General features: G+C 38.0%; 1 protein-coding gene across 2 annotated transcripts; it reads left to right on the top strand.

Moving 5' to 3' along the window:
* Window positions 1-1,011: 1,011 nt before the first annotated feature.
* LOC116261256 (photosynthetic NDH subunit of lumenal location 3, chloroplastic-like) lies at window positions 1,012-6,296 on the top strand. 2 transcript variants are annotated; one of them, XM_031639934.2, is made up of 3 exons: window positions 1,012-1,174; window positions 3,987-4,256; window positions 5,835-6,296. In XM_031639934.2, the coding sequence occupies exons 2-3, from the start codon at window positions 4,017-4,019 to the stop codon at window positions 5,934-5,936; spliced, it is 342 nt and encodes a 113-aa protein (XP_031495794.1). In that variant the 5' UTR covers window positions 1,012-1,174; window positions 3,987-4,016; the 3' UTR covers window positions 5,937-6,296. The 2 variants fall into 2 exon arrangements, with proteins under 2 accessions (XP_031495794.1, XP_031495793.1); XM_031639933.2 differs by having other exon boundaries at window positions 1,018-1,174; window positions 3,976-4,256; window positions 5,835-6,293.
* The last annotated feature ends 10,171 nt before the right edge of the window (window positions 6,297-16,467 follow it).

The raw sequence follows: 16,467 nt of genomic DNA on the forward strand, positions 1-16,467 counted from the left end.
TGTGGCCCGCCCACTAGTCCGGCTAATTACACTATGCCCCTTAGAACAAGAAAGCGAATCAACAACAACATAAAGATTCACACAAGGATCATTGGCGGAGCCAAGGTGGTCAGCCCCCTAGTTTTTGAAAAATTAATTTCTCTGATACAAATTTTATAAAAAATTTACTTTCGCCCTTGTAATGATTTTGAAAACTATATATTGGTCCCCATAAAAACTTGATGGCTCCTGTCACAAACATTATAACTACCATCATTGGTACCAACACAGTTGAAGATCTTAAAATCCGGGAAAATGATGAACCTTCCGGTCTTATTCTAGAATTTTAAACGGCAAGGTTTTTATTGGGAATAATAGGATGAGCTTGAAAAAAAAATTAATTTTGTTAAAAATTAAAAGCAGTTGAAAAATAAAATAAGTAAAAAAATAGTCATAAATAGATTTACAATAAATAGAAAATAGAAAATGAAAAAAAAACTATTTGTCATTAAAAAGCTGAAAAAAGTGAAAAAGCAAAAAAAAAGTTTAAAACGCATCCTTTTCCTTTTAACGTTTTTTCAAAAAAACATGTTTTTTTTTTAATTTTAAACGGCTATTTAATTTATCGTGTTTTTTTTAATATTTTATTAAAAAACGCATTTTCTGTGGCAGAACTGAAACCTTTCACTCATTGTGAACGGTATGGATGAAACTCTCCCTCCCCAAAGATATGAAAAGATTATTTTTTTTATTTACATATTTTCATTAACTAAGTGCCAAATTTGGACCCCTTTTTTTCAATAAAAATCAAACGGATATCTGATTTCGGTGAACATCCAAATCGAGAAATTCGGATCTGTGTGAGTAATATCGGAAGAAATGCATCTCTTTTCGAATCCGAGCAAGCAAGATCCAAATACTTGCATCTGCTCGAGTTCGGGGTGGTGGTGGTGGTGGTTACGAGGAGTCGGCCCAAACTGTACGGACGCGCCACGGGTGGAGCGGAATCCGAAATTGGCGCGAACCCGCTGAGTGGATTCCTCATTTCCTCTCTTCATCTTTATCTAGAAAACCGCCTGATTCCGCAGTCTCCCTCGCCCAAGTGAAAGGAAAGCCAAAATGAGAACGCAGAGAGAAGAGGCGTGATTAATTCTGGCTGTGGTCATCGGAGGAGGGGATTCTTCCACTTTTTGAGGTAATAACCCCTTCCTAATTATTCGATGGTCTTTTATCTCTTCTCATATTCTGAATGGGGATTTATGGTTTCTTCTTGTCCTTCTTATTACTCTTCTCTTTCTTGAGAAGATATTCGTCCTTGTATTATTCCTCGTCCTGGTGTTTTGATTTCTTTGGCGACAATGGACGGACCCTCTCTGCTCTTCTTATTCTTGATTTCTTGATTCTCTACAAGAAAAGACGGCACTTAGTTTCGTTTTATATTTTAATCAGGGAGTGGCATATTAGTTTTGTATTTTAAGTCTCTTTCCATGTTGGCTGCTTATGCTTCGGCAAAGCTGATTCTCCACGAAATCTTCCCCAACTTATCCCACTGCTCTTGAAAACACGGTCGCTTCCAATTCAATTGCAGGGAGGTTCTTCTTCTGTCCACAGACAAGAAGCGGACATCTATGATCCCGCAAGCTTCTTGGACAGAGAAGAACACGTGGTTCTTCCATTATATATGTTGCATGAATTGTGTTATCCAACTTTATGATCATGCCCTGGTTTTCAGTCGGCCGGTTTGGCTGTATCCTGCCGTTCTTTCTGAAAATTAATGGTACATACAGATTCAAAATGTCCAAACATACATGGATAAAAACAAATGCTTGAAACGAATGTCTTGATCAGACTTTATTAAGAGATCAAATCAATAGTTCATAATCTTCAAAAATTAAAAGAAATACATAAATCGATCCCTTTTTTTAAAAAATACAAGGGGTGCGGACGGGGGATGCCCGGCGGCTCCTCGACGGCGTCCATATTGGACGGCAATTTGTATATGCATTCTACTTAAACCGCCATGAAGGGCAATGTTGGAAAAACGTTCCCTCCATCATTTTCTTTTCTTTTGAATGACTTGCTCTTTTTTGAGTTAAAGTGGCATTTCTTAAATTATTAGGGCTCTTCAAGTCACCAACATGAAAAGTGCAAATACAAAACACACACGTATACATACATATAGAAATTGGTATGTTCCTTTACTTAACTTGTGAAAAAACCATTTTCAGTCTTATTGACGGTTAATGGAAACAAAAGGGGAAAAAGACTTGAAGTAATAATAAATAATGGAAATGGTCCATCTCCTTTTTTTGAAGCACAATTGGTATGTGCCAACCTTTTACTTTTTTTTAAATTGAGGGTTAGTGGAAACAAAGGACAAAATTGCTCTATTTCTTTTCTTTTTTCTAAGTGCGAACGTAAAATACATACACATTACATAGATATAGAAATTGGTACGAGCCTTTAGGTGCTAAATTTATAAGAAACCACTTCAGCATGCTATTTTTTTAAAATTGGCGGTGAATAGAAACACACAAAAAAAGGTCAGTGAATTAATAGTGGTAAAAAAAAATGCTCCATGTCCTTTTTTCCCATTTTCTCTCTCCAGTCGGAATGAAAAAATCAAAGGTATTACGAGTTTAAGGACCTAAGAGTTTGACACCAACCAATGCTGTCGTGGTCAACCATTAGAGCAATCTCCCCACTTTTGAGAAGTTACAAATAGGGAAACTGAATAGTAAAAGTTGACACAGCTTGGAAATTGATGTCTGTTCACGTTAAAGGTAGTCATGACAATAAGGCTGTGCATCGGGGATACCTGGCCCGATCGGGCCGGGGTTCGAGCTCGAAAAAGCGTATTGCTTGCTCGGGTTGATTCGATGGGGCCTGATTTGGTTTGATATGCATTTTAATGTTATTTTTATTTTTATGATAATATATATTTTATTACAATTAATTATATTTATGTATTATTTTATATTTAAAAATATATTTTTGTATTTTAATAGGGCTGGGCCACGCCGGATTCTAGCTTTGGGTTTTGGGTATGGGGTTGAGCTTGGGCTGCAGAGTCTTTATGCCGGCACGATGACAAGATGAAATGAAATAATTGAAAGGATGTTGGGGTTGGACAATGAGTGCGCTTCTTTGTCCAAGTTACTTGTAAAGTGCTTAGGTTCGTCTAGGCGCGCCCCCTATGCTGGATGTTTAAGTTTGTAAATTAATACTGTTAACATTTTTGAGAAAAATATTAATGGTAGTACAACTCGATATAGTTTGATGTATTCAGTAGCGAAAGGTTTTCAGCTTCCCTTTGTTTTTTCTTTAAACAAAAAGGAATTCTTTCAAGGATCCTCTTGCGGATCCAAGTTTTTGATAGATTGGGATTCGCCGAAGTCCCTGAGGTGCTATGCTTTTTCACCTGTTTTGCTTCTTTCAAGGAAAAACATCATAAAAGGTTCCATTTTTAGACCGCATTTTATGAAGTTAGAAATCAAATTGACGCCCACCTATAAGTTCTTACCGTTCTTTTTTATGCCATTTCAACGGAAAAAAAAAAAAAAGCGATGCGAGCTTGTACTTTTTTCATTATTTGCTTGTCCAGATGTGCGTTGTTAGAAAACGTTATAAACTTCCATCTGAATCTCGTAAACCCATGCATCTTATTTTCAAGAAAAAAGATTAATAAGGGCTCAAAGTATAGCACGATCATTTTCACAACGGTCCCAGCAATCTCAGGTTTGGCGCCCGATCTTCACAACCTTCAGGGTGGAAGGAGGTCTTAGCTTCAAAACCTGGATCTTGGACTTTAATCTCAAGGCAAAAAACAGTTCCGAGATTTATTTGGAGAACTGAAAGATTAAGATTTTTTAGTGACTTTCTTTTTATGTTGACTAGAAAAAACTAGAATACATGCGAAAATGTTTACTGGTTTCTCTTGTCATTTTAAAAGGAAATGAACAGGGGGAACATTTGCGAATTAAAATGTGTGGGTAGGGCTTCTGCAGGTCTGCGAATTTGTGAACTCACGATTGAGGATGGGCGTGTCAAGCATGGAGGCCAAGGGGAGCATTTCAAGGATAAGGAAATGCATCCGCCATCTTCTTACGTTTGGCGATCAGATTGATGGGGAGTCGTGGGAATTCGTTGCTGAAGATCTCCGCTTGAGGTCAACATTCTTGTTCTGCGACTTCAATCGCTTCATCGCTGCGTCTCCAGAGGATCAGAAGCAGCCGCTGACGGAACTGGCAAACAAGTTGTTCCATTGCATGGAGGAGGTATGGCTTTGGCTTAGTCCACTTCATTAACAAGGGCTTCCTTCATCATCCCTTTGCCATTAGGAGTTTCTTCGTTTCAGTGATATTGGACAATGGGTTGGACTGGACAACCCATGGTAGCTCAAAACTATGCCTAGGTGGGCAACGTAATTTGGCTCAACAATATAGACCTCTTGCACGACCCACCCCCAATTCCTTGGCTACGCGTGCTTACGGTGTGTGTGTCCATATATATCTACCATCAATCCTAGTGTAACACTTCTCACATAACATTTGAAAGTAACACACTGGCCATCCACCAATGTGAGTGCAACAATGGCCTTAGTCAAAGCATTAACAAAGCTTCACATTAGAGCTTTACTCTTTAGGGGCAGAGGCTAAGCACACTGAAGCTTGGGTCACAGAAGCTCGTCTTAAACAGTTGGTCTGTTTGCAAGAGACTTCCATGTAAAGGTTTGGAGTCGAGAGGTGGAGATAGCTGCCACAATCTCCTCCTGAAGTAAGATGAGGGGGGTCCAGTTTATCTCTCTCACCTCCTCCTTCATTAAATGTGATTAAGAGATACAACATATGACTACCTTTAAAGGACCAGCATAGATACGCAACTTCGCATGCCAATAATTTTACTGTAGGTGGCCAGTCAAACGGGTGGGAACGCAGGAGCCAAATGATGGCAACTCGTATTTATCTCTCATCATTAAGGCCCGTTCCGAACTGGAGTTAAAAATAGAGTGCCACCATTTTACAGGTTAGTTTATCATTTTTTCATGTGAACTGAGGTGATTCCTAGCCCGCCATGTAGCCAAATGGTACTTGTGATGTTCCTTCTGCCAAGCCATAAAAATCTTTTCATTATTGACTCGGTTCGCTTGACAATGGGCTCGAGTATATTGACAATCGGCTGGGTCGTGAAAATTGGTTGGTATTAAAATTTAATTTCCCAATATGCATGTGGTTGACTTCACTCACTTTGGGTTCGTGGGTAAGTTGACGAGCTATGGGCCGAGTATTGAAAAAGTGCCTGCTAGCTAGGCCCAAAGCCAGCCTGCCTAGTTAATTGGCTTCGAATGGCCAATTCGACGCCGTCACTGGCTAAAATTCAGGTAGGTTAGCTTCTTCTTTCCTCGGTAAGCCGAAGGACGTCCTTCTCAATGACTTTCACTTAAGAAGCGGCGCTTTGCGATCTTGTGAGCGACGAGAACCGACTGAATAAGAAGGTTGACAACCATCTATCCAATCGACAAGACAACGCTCCTCTCCTTTACCCACTGTGCCTGTCAGGTCAGGCCAATCTCACAAAACCAACAAAACTGACGGAGAACCGCCTTGCTTTTTATATGTATGTCTTATTAGGTGCCAGTTATATCAAAGCATCCCCTTTTTTGTGTTATACCACGGTGCAATGTTTTGGCACTTTAGATTTTAGAACTGTCTAGCTAAAATTAAGTAAAAACTGTTCTTGATTGGCATGTCCTGCCTTTAGACCTGACAATTCTTCCACTTTATCTGCTTTCCATGTGTTCATCTGTGCATTGCCAATTTTTCATAAGCATGGTTTTGGTCGATGATCTGTTGCAGATGGACGAAGCGGTCAAGTGCAGGAGTGTGGAGCTGGCTAGAGCCTGCTACAACGATGCGACTAGTGTGTTGCAAGACATCTTGATATCTCTTATAAGCTAGAGAGAGAGAGCGAGTGTAAACACCAGGTGTGGAAGTCTTGCTACTGTAAATATCTCTAGGTATTCTTAGTTGCCCCTTCTACAGACGTTGGGGGATTACAAAAGGAAAAGTCATTTCCAAAGTGGAGAGAAGCTATAGACATCAAGCAGCTGATCTCTCTTCTCTATCAATGCATTACCTGTGTGAGAGAAGATTTTTGTCTTATTTTAAGCATTAATGCGACGTTTCATTCTGGGAAATGTCTACGTCAATTGTTTTCATTGAAATCTGTCCAGATGGTCTCTTTAGATTTGTACATATCTGTTCTCTCGGTTAGGGAAAGCAAAATATGTGTGTGCTATCTTGATCACCTTGTCATCTGTACCTTCTGGAGAATCGTTGAACTTCGGTTCTTGACCTATACTTGTCAAACTTAGCTCTTTGTAGCAAAGGTCGTGTTTGCTACTAATTAGACATTCAAAACCTTTTGAGCCATCTGCCATTCGGAGGAATATGTGCCACATAATTTTTCAGTCTCTTATCTGATAAGATGAATGTATCACTATCGACATGCAAGTAGCTTATTCACGTCCACTCTAGGACGGCATCTCGTGATCTCCCTTATGCTCAGTTAATGTTTGACCAAGCTACTATGACTTGTTTCATTGCAGACCCATGAAACTAAACTTCCTCTGAAATATAACCATGACTATCTTGGCTCCTTCCATCAGGCAATCCTGGTAAGCATGATATTTGTCCGCATGTACCAAGTCAAGTATATGTCATAGAATTTTTGGTTTTTCAAATGAATAATAAATTATGCACTTGTATCACGTGAATATGAAGTTGTCCTTAATTCCTACTGCTAGCAACACGACCTTCCATATTGAACAGTTCATTCCAATGCTCTGTTGAAATGATGAAGTCTCAAACAGAACTTGCAACAATTTGAATGGCTAAGAGGGCCTCATATATGTATGATGCATGAGAACCATTAATAGGAAGACATCAAATTTGATCATTGCTTTTAAGGAGAGACAAGGTTTTGTTTTTTATCACTGAGTGATCCAACCAATAAACAGTGATGGCTCTATGTGTAGTTTAAAGCTTATGGGTATGACTCTACTGGACAAATTTATAATATTATTTAAGAATAAAGAATCACATCATCACTTACCAGAAATAGATTGTAGTCAATACTTGGAGAAAAGCGACGCTGCTGTGGGATGTTGACACAGCAGACGAGGTCCATGAATGAAAGTGGCGGTGGAATAATAGAGACAAGTTGGCGCAAAAAGTTCAAAAATGCTTGGTTAATAATTCTTCAAGTGGTTATTAATTGCAAGCTATAGATATAGCCATGTAGGAACAACAGGACCCTTGAGGATGCTATGTTGATGAAGACAGATATTTCAGAGTCCATACAACATATATCCTAAACAGAAGAAGATAAACGAAGATTAATCTAACACAGTATGCATAATGGGGATATGACTACTGGATGCCCGCACCACGTGAAAAGGAAAAGACACGAATCGATACGGGGGATGATCTATGAGGATAAAGAAACAGAAACATCAGGCGGCAGGACATCTTATAAGGTCATGCATATATGAATAGTAACCATTGTAACTAAGGTAATTTTAAGACGCCATCGAGCAGCAACGATGAAAAACTTACAGAAATTTAAGAAGAGAGCGGATGTGTTGTGATGAGCATTTTACCAAGGAGTAATTTAGGCAGTAGATGAGTTATAGTTGCTAGTTGGCTGTGTCATTAAACGATGAATCAAGCAGCAATGTGAACAATAAGCAACGGGACCATAAATTCTCTATTTAGCATATTAACTTGACGTTGGCAACTGACAGAATAATTGGGGTTAATTTGTAAAATTAATTAAAAAGTAGAGGCTGCCGAATCCTTCTTGGTGTAACAGATTTCACTTTGGTCGGTACTTTGCCAAATACATAAAACTCCGGTCCAACTTAACCATCTTAAGATGGATATGAATCGGTTTGATGAGAAAATATGTCCTATAAATAATACAACTTTGATTGCTGATAAGATCCGACCTTACTACTGAACCTGGCCATCTACATTTTGTAAGCTCAAGATCACAGGAAGCGAATGCATGATATCCTAGCTAATTGTCGAGACTGAGGCATCTTGTATTATTGCAAACATGCAATGTAAAGAAGCACATACATGGAAATTCCAGACCAAAACTCTGTACAGCCATGCAAATGCACATGACGGCATCTAGCATATTGTGCAGTCATGTCCACAACGATTTCCATTAGCTAAAAAGTAAAAAAATTCAGAATATGTAGAATATTAAGAAGGGAACTCCATTTGAAATCCTCAAAAGACGCAAAGATTAATAGTTTCTAAAAGCATTTTGCAGAACAAGAAACAGGGCTGCCAATTATGCGAAACGCCCAAAATGAAACTTATCAAACACACTTGACCCCTTTTTATTGGTTTATTTGGGGGCCACCCTCGGGAAATGGCGATTCTAGTTTGTGCCAGTGCAAAGAGGAACATATTGCGTTTGGCTTGACTAGGACATCTTTGTTTCATTCTCATATGACACTTTGAAATTTATATATTGTATACATATATATACACTCTCTTTAAGATATTATCACCATTTTTATTCTTATTTAGTACTTGACCTTTGCACAGCTAAGAAAATCTCTGGAAACAAACATTTAGATTCTGAACCATATACACAGATCATCTGTATGGCTATATGACAGGTTCTCATGATCTTCTTTTGTTCATTATTAGGTGCTTCGTCATTAGATTATCATATATACAGGCTTAGCACGTACATGTCATGAAATTGATGTGAATTCATTTCTTCACCTCCATGAATACGAAAAAAAAAAACCCTGTCAGTCAAAGCATCCCTACAAGCATAATTTGATGAACATGAAACATCGTGATCAAATCGATTAAATTTCGAGAGTTGGTGCATTGGGGATAGCACCAATTAGATATCAATGGCCGGTCTGTGCTTTCTGCAGGCAAGAAGTTCACTGCTTTCATCATAATGCTTCAAAGCCCCAGACCTCAACGTGCCGTTGCTTTAAATACAATGGAGAAGCCAAGACATATTTTAAGACCAATCAAAGCAAATGTGGATGTGGTCACCAACATTGTTGCCTTCAGTTTCTTGGGTACCCCATGTGCATCTTCTTACTATCTTATCTACTTTTCCACTTTATCATGGTAAAGCTCTCTCTCTACCCCCATGCGTATATAAGCATGTTCATATATAAACTTTTTTCATGATAAGTGCAAAGGCAGTCTTCATTCTCCCAGCAAAGAAATGGTGGCGGTTGATCGTGAATGTCATTAATAAGAAGATGAAGGAAAAGCTGGATAGCTATGAATCCAACATCTTCAATACAGGAATTTTGCATTTGAAGAATATCCTATTCCTCTAGTATCTCTCCTCCCTTCCATTAACAGTGAAAGATTCTGCCGCGGATTCTCCTACAGGCACTTTTGGCCGATTGCAAGCCTAGCTGGCCTCCACAAACCCAGCCCATCCCCCTCCTTCCACGATATTATTTTTCTATATCTTTCACTTATATATATATATATATATATATATATATATATATATGTCAAGAGAGTAAGTGTGGGTGTGTGTGAATATCAAATTAGCTAGAATCACAAAGCTTATTCATGAGTCATTTAATTCATCGTGACAGATATTCATGAGAGCCATCTAATTCATAGTGATCTAATTCATCATGACAAATGGTTGAAAAAAAAAAAAATTAAAAAAGTGTGATATAATACTAAATGATAAAAATGCTTATTGCATTTTTCTTATTAATTTACTTTCAATTGTTCATGACCATGGATCAAACAACCAGCCTTCTAATTAAACCGTGTGACTTTACATATCTAAACTTATGATTTAATTTTCTTTTATATATATTATATATAATGTTGCAATCTTAGCTGACAATCACATGGGGGAATTTGGTAAGCAGGAATTAAAATTTGAATCGGCTGGTGGGGGCACGATCGTTGTGGTCCTAATACCTTCATGCACGATGTGATGAACATGATGGTGGACTCTGAAAGCCTAGAGCCTAAGCCTACTCTATAAAGACAGAGCCGTATATAGAGGGTGATGTGCCTGTCTTTCTTGGCATCCAAAAAAAATCTTGGAATCTTTATCTCATGCTTTGCATATACCAAAGCCAAAGATTCTTGGTCACACCTTCGAAGAGTCGGAAATTTGAAGCCCCTCCTTCTCTCCCTCTCTCTTCCGAGTTCATACACACATATGTAGAAGTAGAAGTAGAACTGTTAACAGTAGTTCTGCTAGCTGAAGATTTTGTTGACTGGTAAGAGAGCAGAAGCAAGGGTAGCGACTGCCGTGGGGTCATCTAGTGGGCTTGATGATTTGATGAGTATGTGATCAGGTTTGAACTGTATAGTGGGGGCACAGCAGATCTTGCATGTCTTAAAATGCGTATCCTCATAATTTCGTTTGATTTGAAAAGAAAAGGATCATGAGAAAGGCAGGGAAGTAGCAGCTAAGATTCAAGACACTCGGAAGTGGGAAAAAGTGGACTGTCATCTTCATCCAAAGCTCACCACACATAATGGGTCTGCCCATTCTCCATCAAAATAAAGCAAAAGATTCTACCAACAGTACCTTCGTGGGACGGCTTGGTACTCGACCTGTGCATGGCCGATCTCTCTCCCTAGATCTCAGCTGTTCAATGGTAGCGAGCATGGAGATTACGGGCATGAAGTCATGAACTCATGCATGTGTGGCTTTGATGTGTATCAATCACATTTCTAAGAAAAGCCAAGCAAAAGAAAAGTTTGGACAGTACACATAAAAGAATTGGAGTCAGTAAGAAAGCACAATAAAGCTTTTAACAGGACGTATATACCTAACTTTTATATATATTTTTTTCGAAGTTAATTAGAAAAAAAAAATACTGAATGGCCGTCATCTGTCGATCAATATTTAACAAATGAATGCCTAACTTTTGAAAGTTTACATCTCGCAACAAAGGATAATATGAAACTAAAAACATAAAAGATTACTTTCAATAATCATTTGAGTCATTTACCTGCGTTACATTAGATGGCATAAGCAGCTATGTATGTTTGCAGAAAGAACCGTATACTGCACGTCCCAAGCTTTGGAGTTTGGACAGGGCCGACGCCAAATGTCAAAAAAGAAGGCATGCATACGTCAAAAGTCATTCCGGAATCAACCGCAAAGAAACAAGATGGGTACCTTTCTTCACTACCAAATATACCTTTGGGATCGTTGATAGCTTTCATCTGTTCAAAGCAAAGGGTTCTTCTGCCCCAAGAATTCGTTTCTGAATGAATAGTCAAGAACCCTCTCTTGTCTCTGGATCTACAGTGGTGCTTTAAAGTAGGAATATTGCTGATGAAGTCATGAATTTGGTCGAGATTCTCTTGAAAACCAAACATGGACTAAATTCAAGAGCCATGGCTTCACCTTGCATCATCAACCAAAATATTATACACGTAGTTAGTCTCTTTAAGGATGCAAATATACATTCCTGTTAGTATCTACCCATCAATACATAAATTAATGAGCAAGCCAGCAGACATCATTCTGTGGGTGCCAACCACAAGAGAGCACTAGGTTCCCGGGAAAGAAATCGAAGGAGAATAACACTAGCTAGAAAGCGACCTGGTTTTTTTTTTTTTAGAAGTTTTCACAGTCAAATCATTGAAGGAGGAAACCAGAAGGGTTGGCAACCTACAGCCACCCTATCGTTTTCAATCTACTCGGCTTTTAAAAGGGGAATAATTCACGAGTAAAGGTACAATGGAGCTCCACTTTTGAGAGACTGCAGGTGCCTTCGTGAGCTCCATCACTTGGTGGAAAGGATGGTAACCCTCTAAAGACAAGTTTAGCCACCCCAATTTGCTGATGTGATAAGTTGTGCTCTCGTCCGCCATTGAAGAGCCAGATGTGTGGCCTGTGGAGCCGACCGCCTGCTCCTTTCCATTTAATTTCTTTTTTTTTTTCTTCATTGATTTTTTATTTATTTATTTTTTCCAAGATAACACTTCTTAATTGGTTGCTCTGAATTTATGGTGTTGGTCATATTCCCTTTGCAGGCAAAAATTAAGAATTACCTTAATCTGTTGCAGCAAATCAAAGGCTTTTTTAGAAAAAATTCTGTGGTTGGAATTTTTTGATTCGGCAAAAGATGGCTTTACTTCCACTAGCTTTCGTTATAAGTACTTTGCCATGCATAAACACAAAAAAACACATATTATTAAAAAAAAATGTGTTTAAACAAAATGGTCAGCTGAGTAAACACGAAAAAACGTGTTTTTTAGAAAAAAAACATTAACAACAAAAAACACATTTTTTCGCATGCATTTCCCCCTTTTTTTGTCATTTTATTACAGTTTTTAGTTACTAGATTTTTATTTTTACATATTTTGCATTTTATCTTTAAGAATTTGACCACTTTTTTTTTTCTCGCTGAAAGAATAATTGTTTTAAAATTTGCCAAAAAATTTTCTATAAAAACCAACTATATAAAACCTCCTCGTTTCAAACCTGAAAACAATATTTGTGACTATGCTTGGACTAAAATTCATTTGTGCTAATAAAGTCAGGACTCCTCTTTTGTGAAGCTATTGATCAGCTTTTGCAGTCAAGAGACTCTTGTACAATAGTTCTCATTGTTAACTCGTTAATGGTCAATAATGAGCACCATTTTAAAAGGATAAGAGAAATTAAGAGAGAGATAGAAGAACATTTTATTTCATCTTCTTTCTCCCTTAAACGGATGTCTCAGTAGTGAGGAAAACACATGAAACTGACATTTTTTACCACGCCCTTAAGAAAGTCTCGATGCATATATAAGAGCAGATCCAGTTGCGTAAAGGGGGTGAATGGCAGTTTTGATTTTTTTTTTTCTTTTAAATCTTTTTTTGTTATTTTAATTAAGATATCTTGGTCATTGCACACTCTATGCACAATTTTGTCGCATAGAAGTGTGTACATAACCTGCTTCCATATAATGCACGTCTTAATTTGTATCCGCACTTTGCCTTTATACCGCACTAACGCCAAAGGAAAGGATGACACTGAACAAAGAAAGCGTTAAATGGTATGTAGAGCTTCATACATATATATATATATATATATAAACTGTGAAGTTATTCATAACCTGTGAAACGTAAAGGAAGATGTAACCGGTCCTTACTGTGCTTCTTCAGTGAAGCTGCTTTTTGTAACTGGGTGGTTTCTTATCAGCACTCGATGCCATTAATTATCAAATCCCATGTAAATTATGTCCACAAAACCCATGAAGGAGCGAACCTTTTAGGCCTTTGAACTATAGAGATAGATACGTGTGGCCCTACTTTTCCCATAAGACATAAAAGTTTGATCCGTAAAGCTAGGTAATTAGCCCTCTTGGGGCTGTTGAGGCTGTTTAAGAGTTCGAAACTGGTTATTTGCACAGGCTTGTACACTTCCGTATTGTACACACATGATACGTACCCTTAAGAGTAGTTAGGGACCTAATGAAAGTGGGTCAGGAGAACAGATGTCGTACACTAAAACAATACACACTAAAACAATACACGCTGCATGCCCATGCATGTAACCATATCTCTCTAAAAGTTGGAGACAAAACTCATTCATGAATGAATTCTTCCCTACAACTTCATGGGTTTTAAATGAAATCTTCTCGTAAACCACATGCCCACATGTTGGTTTGTGCAGGCAATTGCCCACACAATTCTACTTAAATATGTTAGTATCTCATGGACGTTTAGGTATTTACATATTGCTTACCCAGCCCCTTTAAAAAAAAAGTATTTAAAATATTAGTGCACGTCAATCAGAAATTTTTGGCTCCGCCACTACATGACATCTTATTAAATTAAATCTGTCTTAATTGAAATTTGGTATCAAAGAAAATAGTTGTGATAGTGGCAGTTCAAGTGGAATGAGGAGAGGACGGGTGTCAACGGTGACGATGATGCTCATGCTGGCCATGATGGTGTGGGAGGAACTAGAGAATTGAAAATTGGGTAGGTCGATCCATGTTGTTGGTGAATAGCAAAGGGACGAGTTATGATGGTGTTGGGAACAATAGTGAAACGATTAAACTGTCATCAGGGATAGTTGTTTCCACACATTTTTTTTCCTTTTAATGTTTCCTAAACCATTTTAAGTGTAAAACCCCTAAAGTTATGTACATTTATATTTCAGACTTATGGTACACCTTTCAACTAAAGTGTCATGTGTTGCTGTTTGCGGTTTAAAAGAGTAACATGCTAAACCCCTTGAAGCTAATTCCTATTACATAGATTTTTGCTCCTAATTTTCAAGCAAAGCACGTTATGTTAGAGCTGCAAATATGGCAGAAGTGTTTGGGTGCCTGAAATAACTAAAATACCTCAAACAAAAGAAAAGAAGAGGGTGAAAGACCTACTTTATAAGGATAAAAAATAGAAAGGTGAAAAAGATTACTTTTTAAAAAAGACTAAAATGTGAACCGGGAACATCCACCCCCTACTATACTTGTTTATCCACACTTGTTTAGACTATGCAGTCCTAATTTGTTTAGCTGGGGACTTGTGTACTCTTGAGGATGGGACAAAGTGTTCAAGCAAGTAAGTGTTGCTTTCTTCTTTATGGTTGGTCATTTAGGAGCATCACTTGGTTGTTTCTATTACTGATCATTGGTTACATGCGAGAGGCGAAACATTCCTCCTATTTTCACCCTCAGGATTCAGGAATGCTTTTTGACTTAGGTGGTCTTAAGGTATACCTTTCAACTTGCATTGCATGTGTCATTTTTTGCAATTCAAAAAAGTGGCGCCACTGAGAGGACGCATCATCTGCATGCCCCTCATCCAACCAACTATATTACGCTCCTCAAGGCACTATTAGTGATCATTGACTAATTGGTTTGGTATATATAGACCTTGGGTTGCTAGCAGTAGCGGAGCTACGTGTGGGAGCCCAATAAAGCTCTATTTGAAAAGGAGCTTCACATCCGGAGCTTCAAGGCATGTTTTGGCAGTTGCCCATGCCAGAATTGGTTTGCGCCCCACCGTTTTCCTCTGCCTCCAGCCCGCTTTCTGTTATGCTCCAGCCTCCAGGCGAGGTTACTGCAAGCATCTCGTTCAGGGATTTTCGAGAATTCTAAGACAACACCGAAATCGCTGGCGGCAGGCTGCAGGGTAAATGTCCGAAAGTCTGGCATTTAATCGCTTCCGTCTCCTTCGCCTCTGCTGCTCCTGACTCCTGCTTTTTTGTTTCTTTTCTTAACTATTAGTGGAAAATTAAGAAGAAGCGGTGAATCTGATAGCAGTAGCACTTAACGTATAGGATTTTCCTGTAATGAATTTCAGTTTTCAAATTTGTCTAATTTATGAAGGATTTTTGTTTGGCGATCTAATCGCACTTGAGGAATGGGGAGATCAAAGCTTCACCAAACATCCCTCAATGTTTGTTTATTTTTACATTAATATCTTTAAATATTTGCTTTGTTCTATATGTGAGTGCCCCTTCGTATGTGAAATCTATGAATGGGTGCCCCCTCCAGAAAAATTGTCTGGCTCCGCCACTGGTTGCTAGGGGACACTTTTGAGTATATGCTCATTTGATAATTAAATTTCTACACTGTTTTAGCAAAGTACATGGGAATTTGTTCTCTTGAAAGTCGTTACTACCAAAAATAAGTTAGGTGGTGTGTGGAGCTATTATTAAAAGTTTCTTGCTGAACGAATATTGTTGCTTCATATTTCATGAATAGCTCAGAGGATGCAGCTTTTAAGTGAGTTTACTTTTCAGGACAAAATTTTTCAAAAGGCTACTTGTAAAGAAAGTTAATATGTATTGAATTTACAAAAATCTCTGAACTTCAGTTCAGAATTCAATCCTCAAAAGCTATGCTTTATTTCTATGAAAACTGAAGTACTCATAGAGAATGACCGCCGAGACACTTTGAACCGATTCAATAATTATATTTTGATTTCATCTACTGCTAGAGGAAATTAACCTATCTAAGAAGAGCTAATGGCTTCGATAATATGCAGTTCATGTGACATATTGTTTCATCAAGCTATTTCTTAAAGGTACAAAGAAAGTTCTGCTGATTTGAAAAAGAAAATTTATTAGCTAAGGCAATAAAAACTGTAATTTCGTGATGGAGGTAACGATGGAAAAGAATCGCAGCTATCATGCATTCACCTCAAACGTTTATTTGAAGTTATCAAATTGAAAGGGCCACAATTATTAAAACATTAAAAAAATCTTTTTTAATTATAAGGAAGGTCAGCCCAAAAGCAAAAGTTACCTTTCTGTTTACCTTTTAAAGAAAGGTCATCAAAGTTTATCTTCAACTGATAGTTGCCAGTAAAAGTAAAAAAAGCAGCATTGGATGGCACTCTCAAAAAAGCTTTTATCGTAAATATCAGGTTTTGTTATAACCTTTGTATTTCAATCATTTTTTAAACATAGTTTATATGTTTTCATGACAACTTAAAACAA

Source organism: Nymphaea colorata, chromosome 9 (assembly GCF_008831285.2).
Source record: "Nymphaea colorata isolate Beijing-Zhang1983 chromosome 9, ASM883128v2, whole genome shotgun sequence".
Taxonomy (NCBI): domain Eukaryota; kingdom Viridiplantae; phylum Streptophyta; class Magnoliopsida; order Nymphaeales; family Nymphaeaceae; genus Nymphaea; species Nymphaea colorata.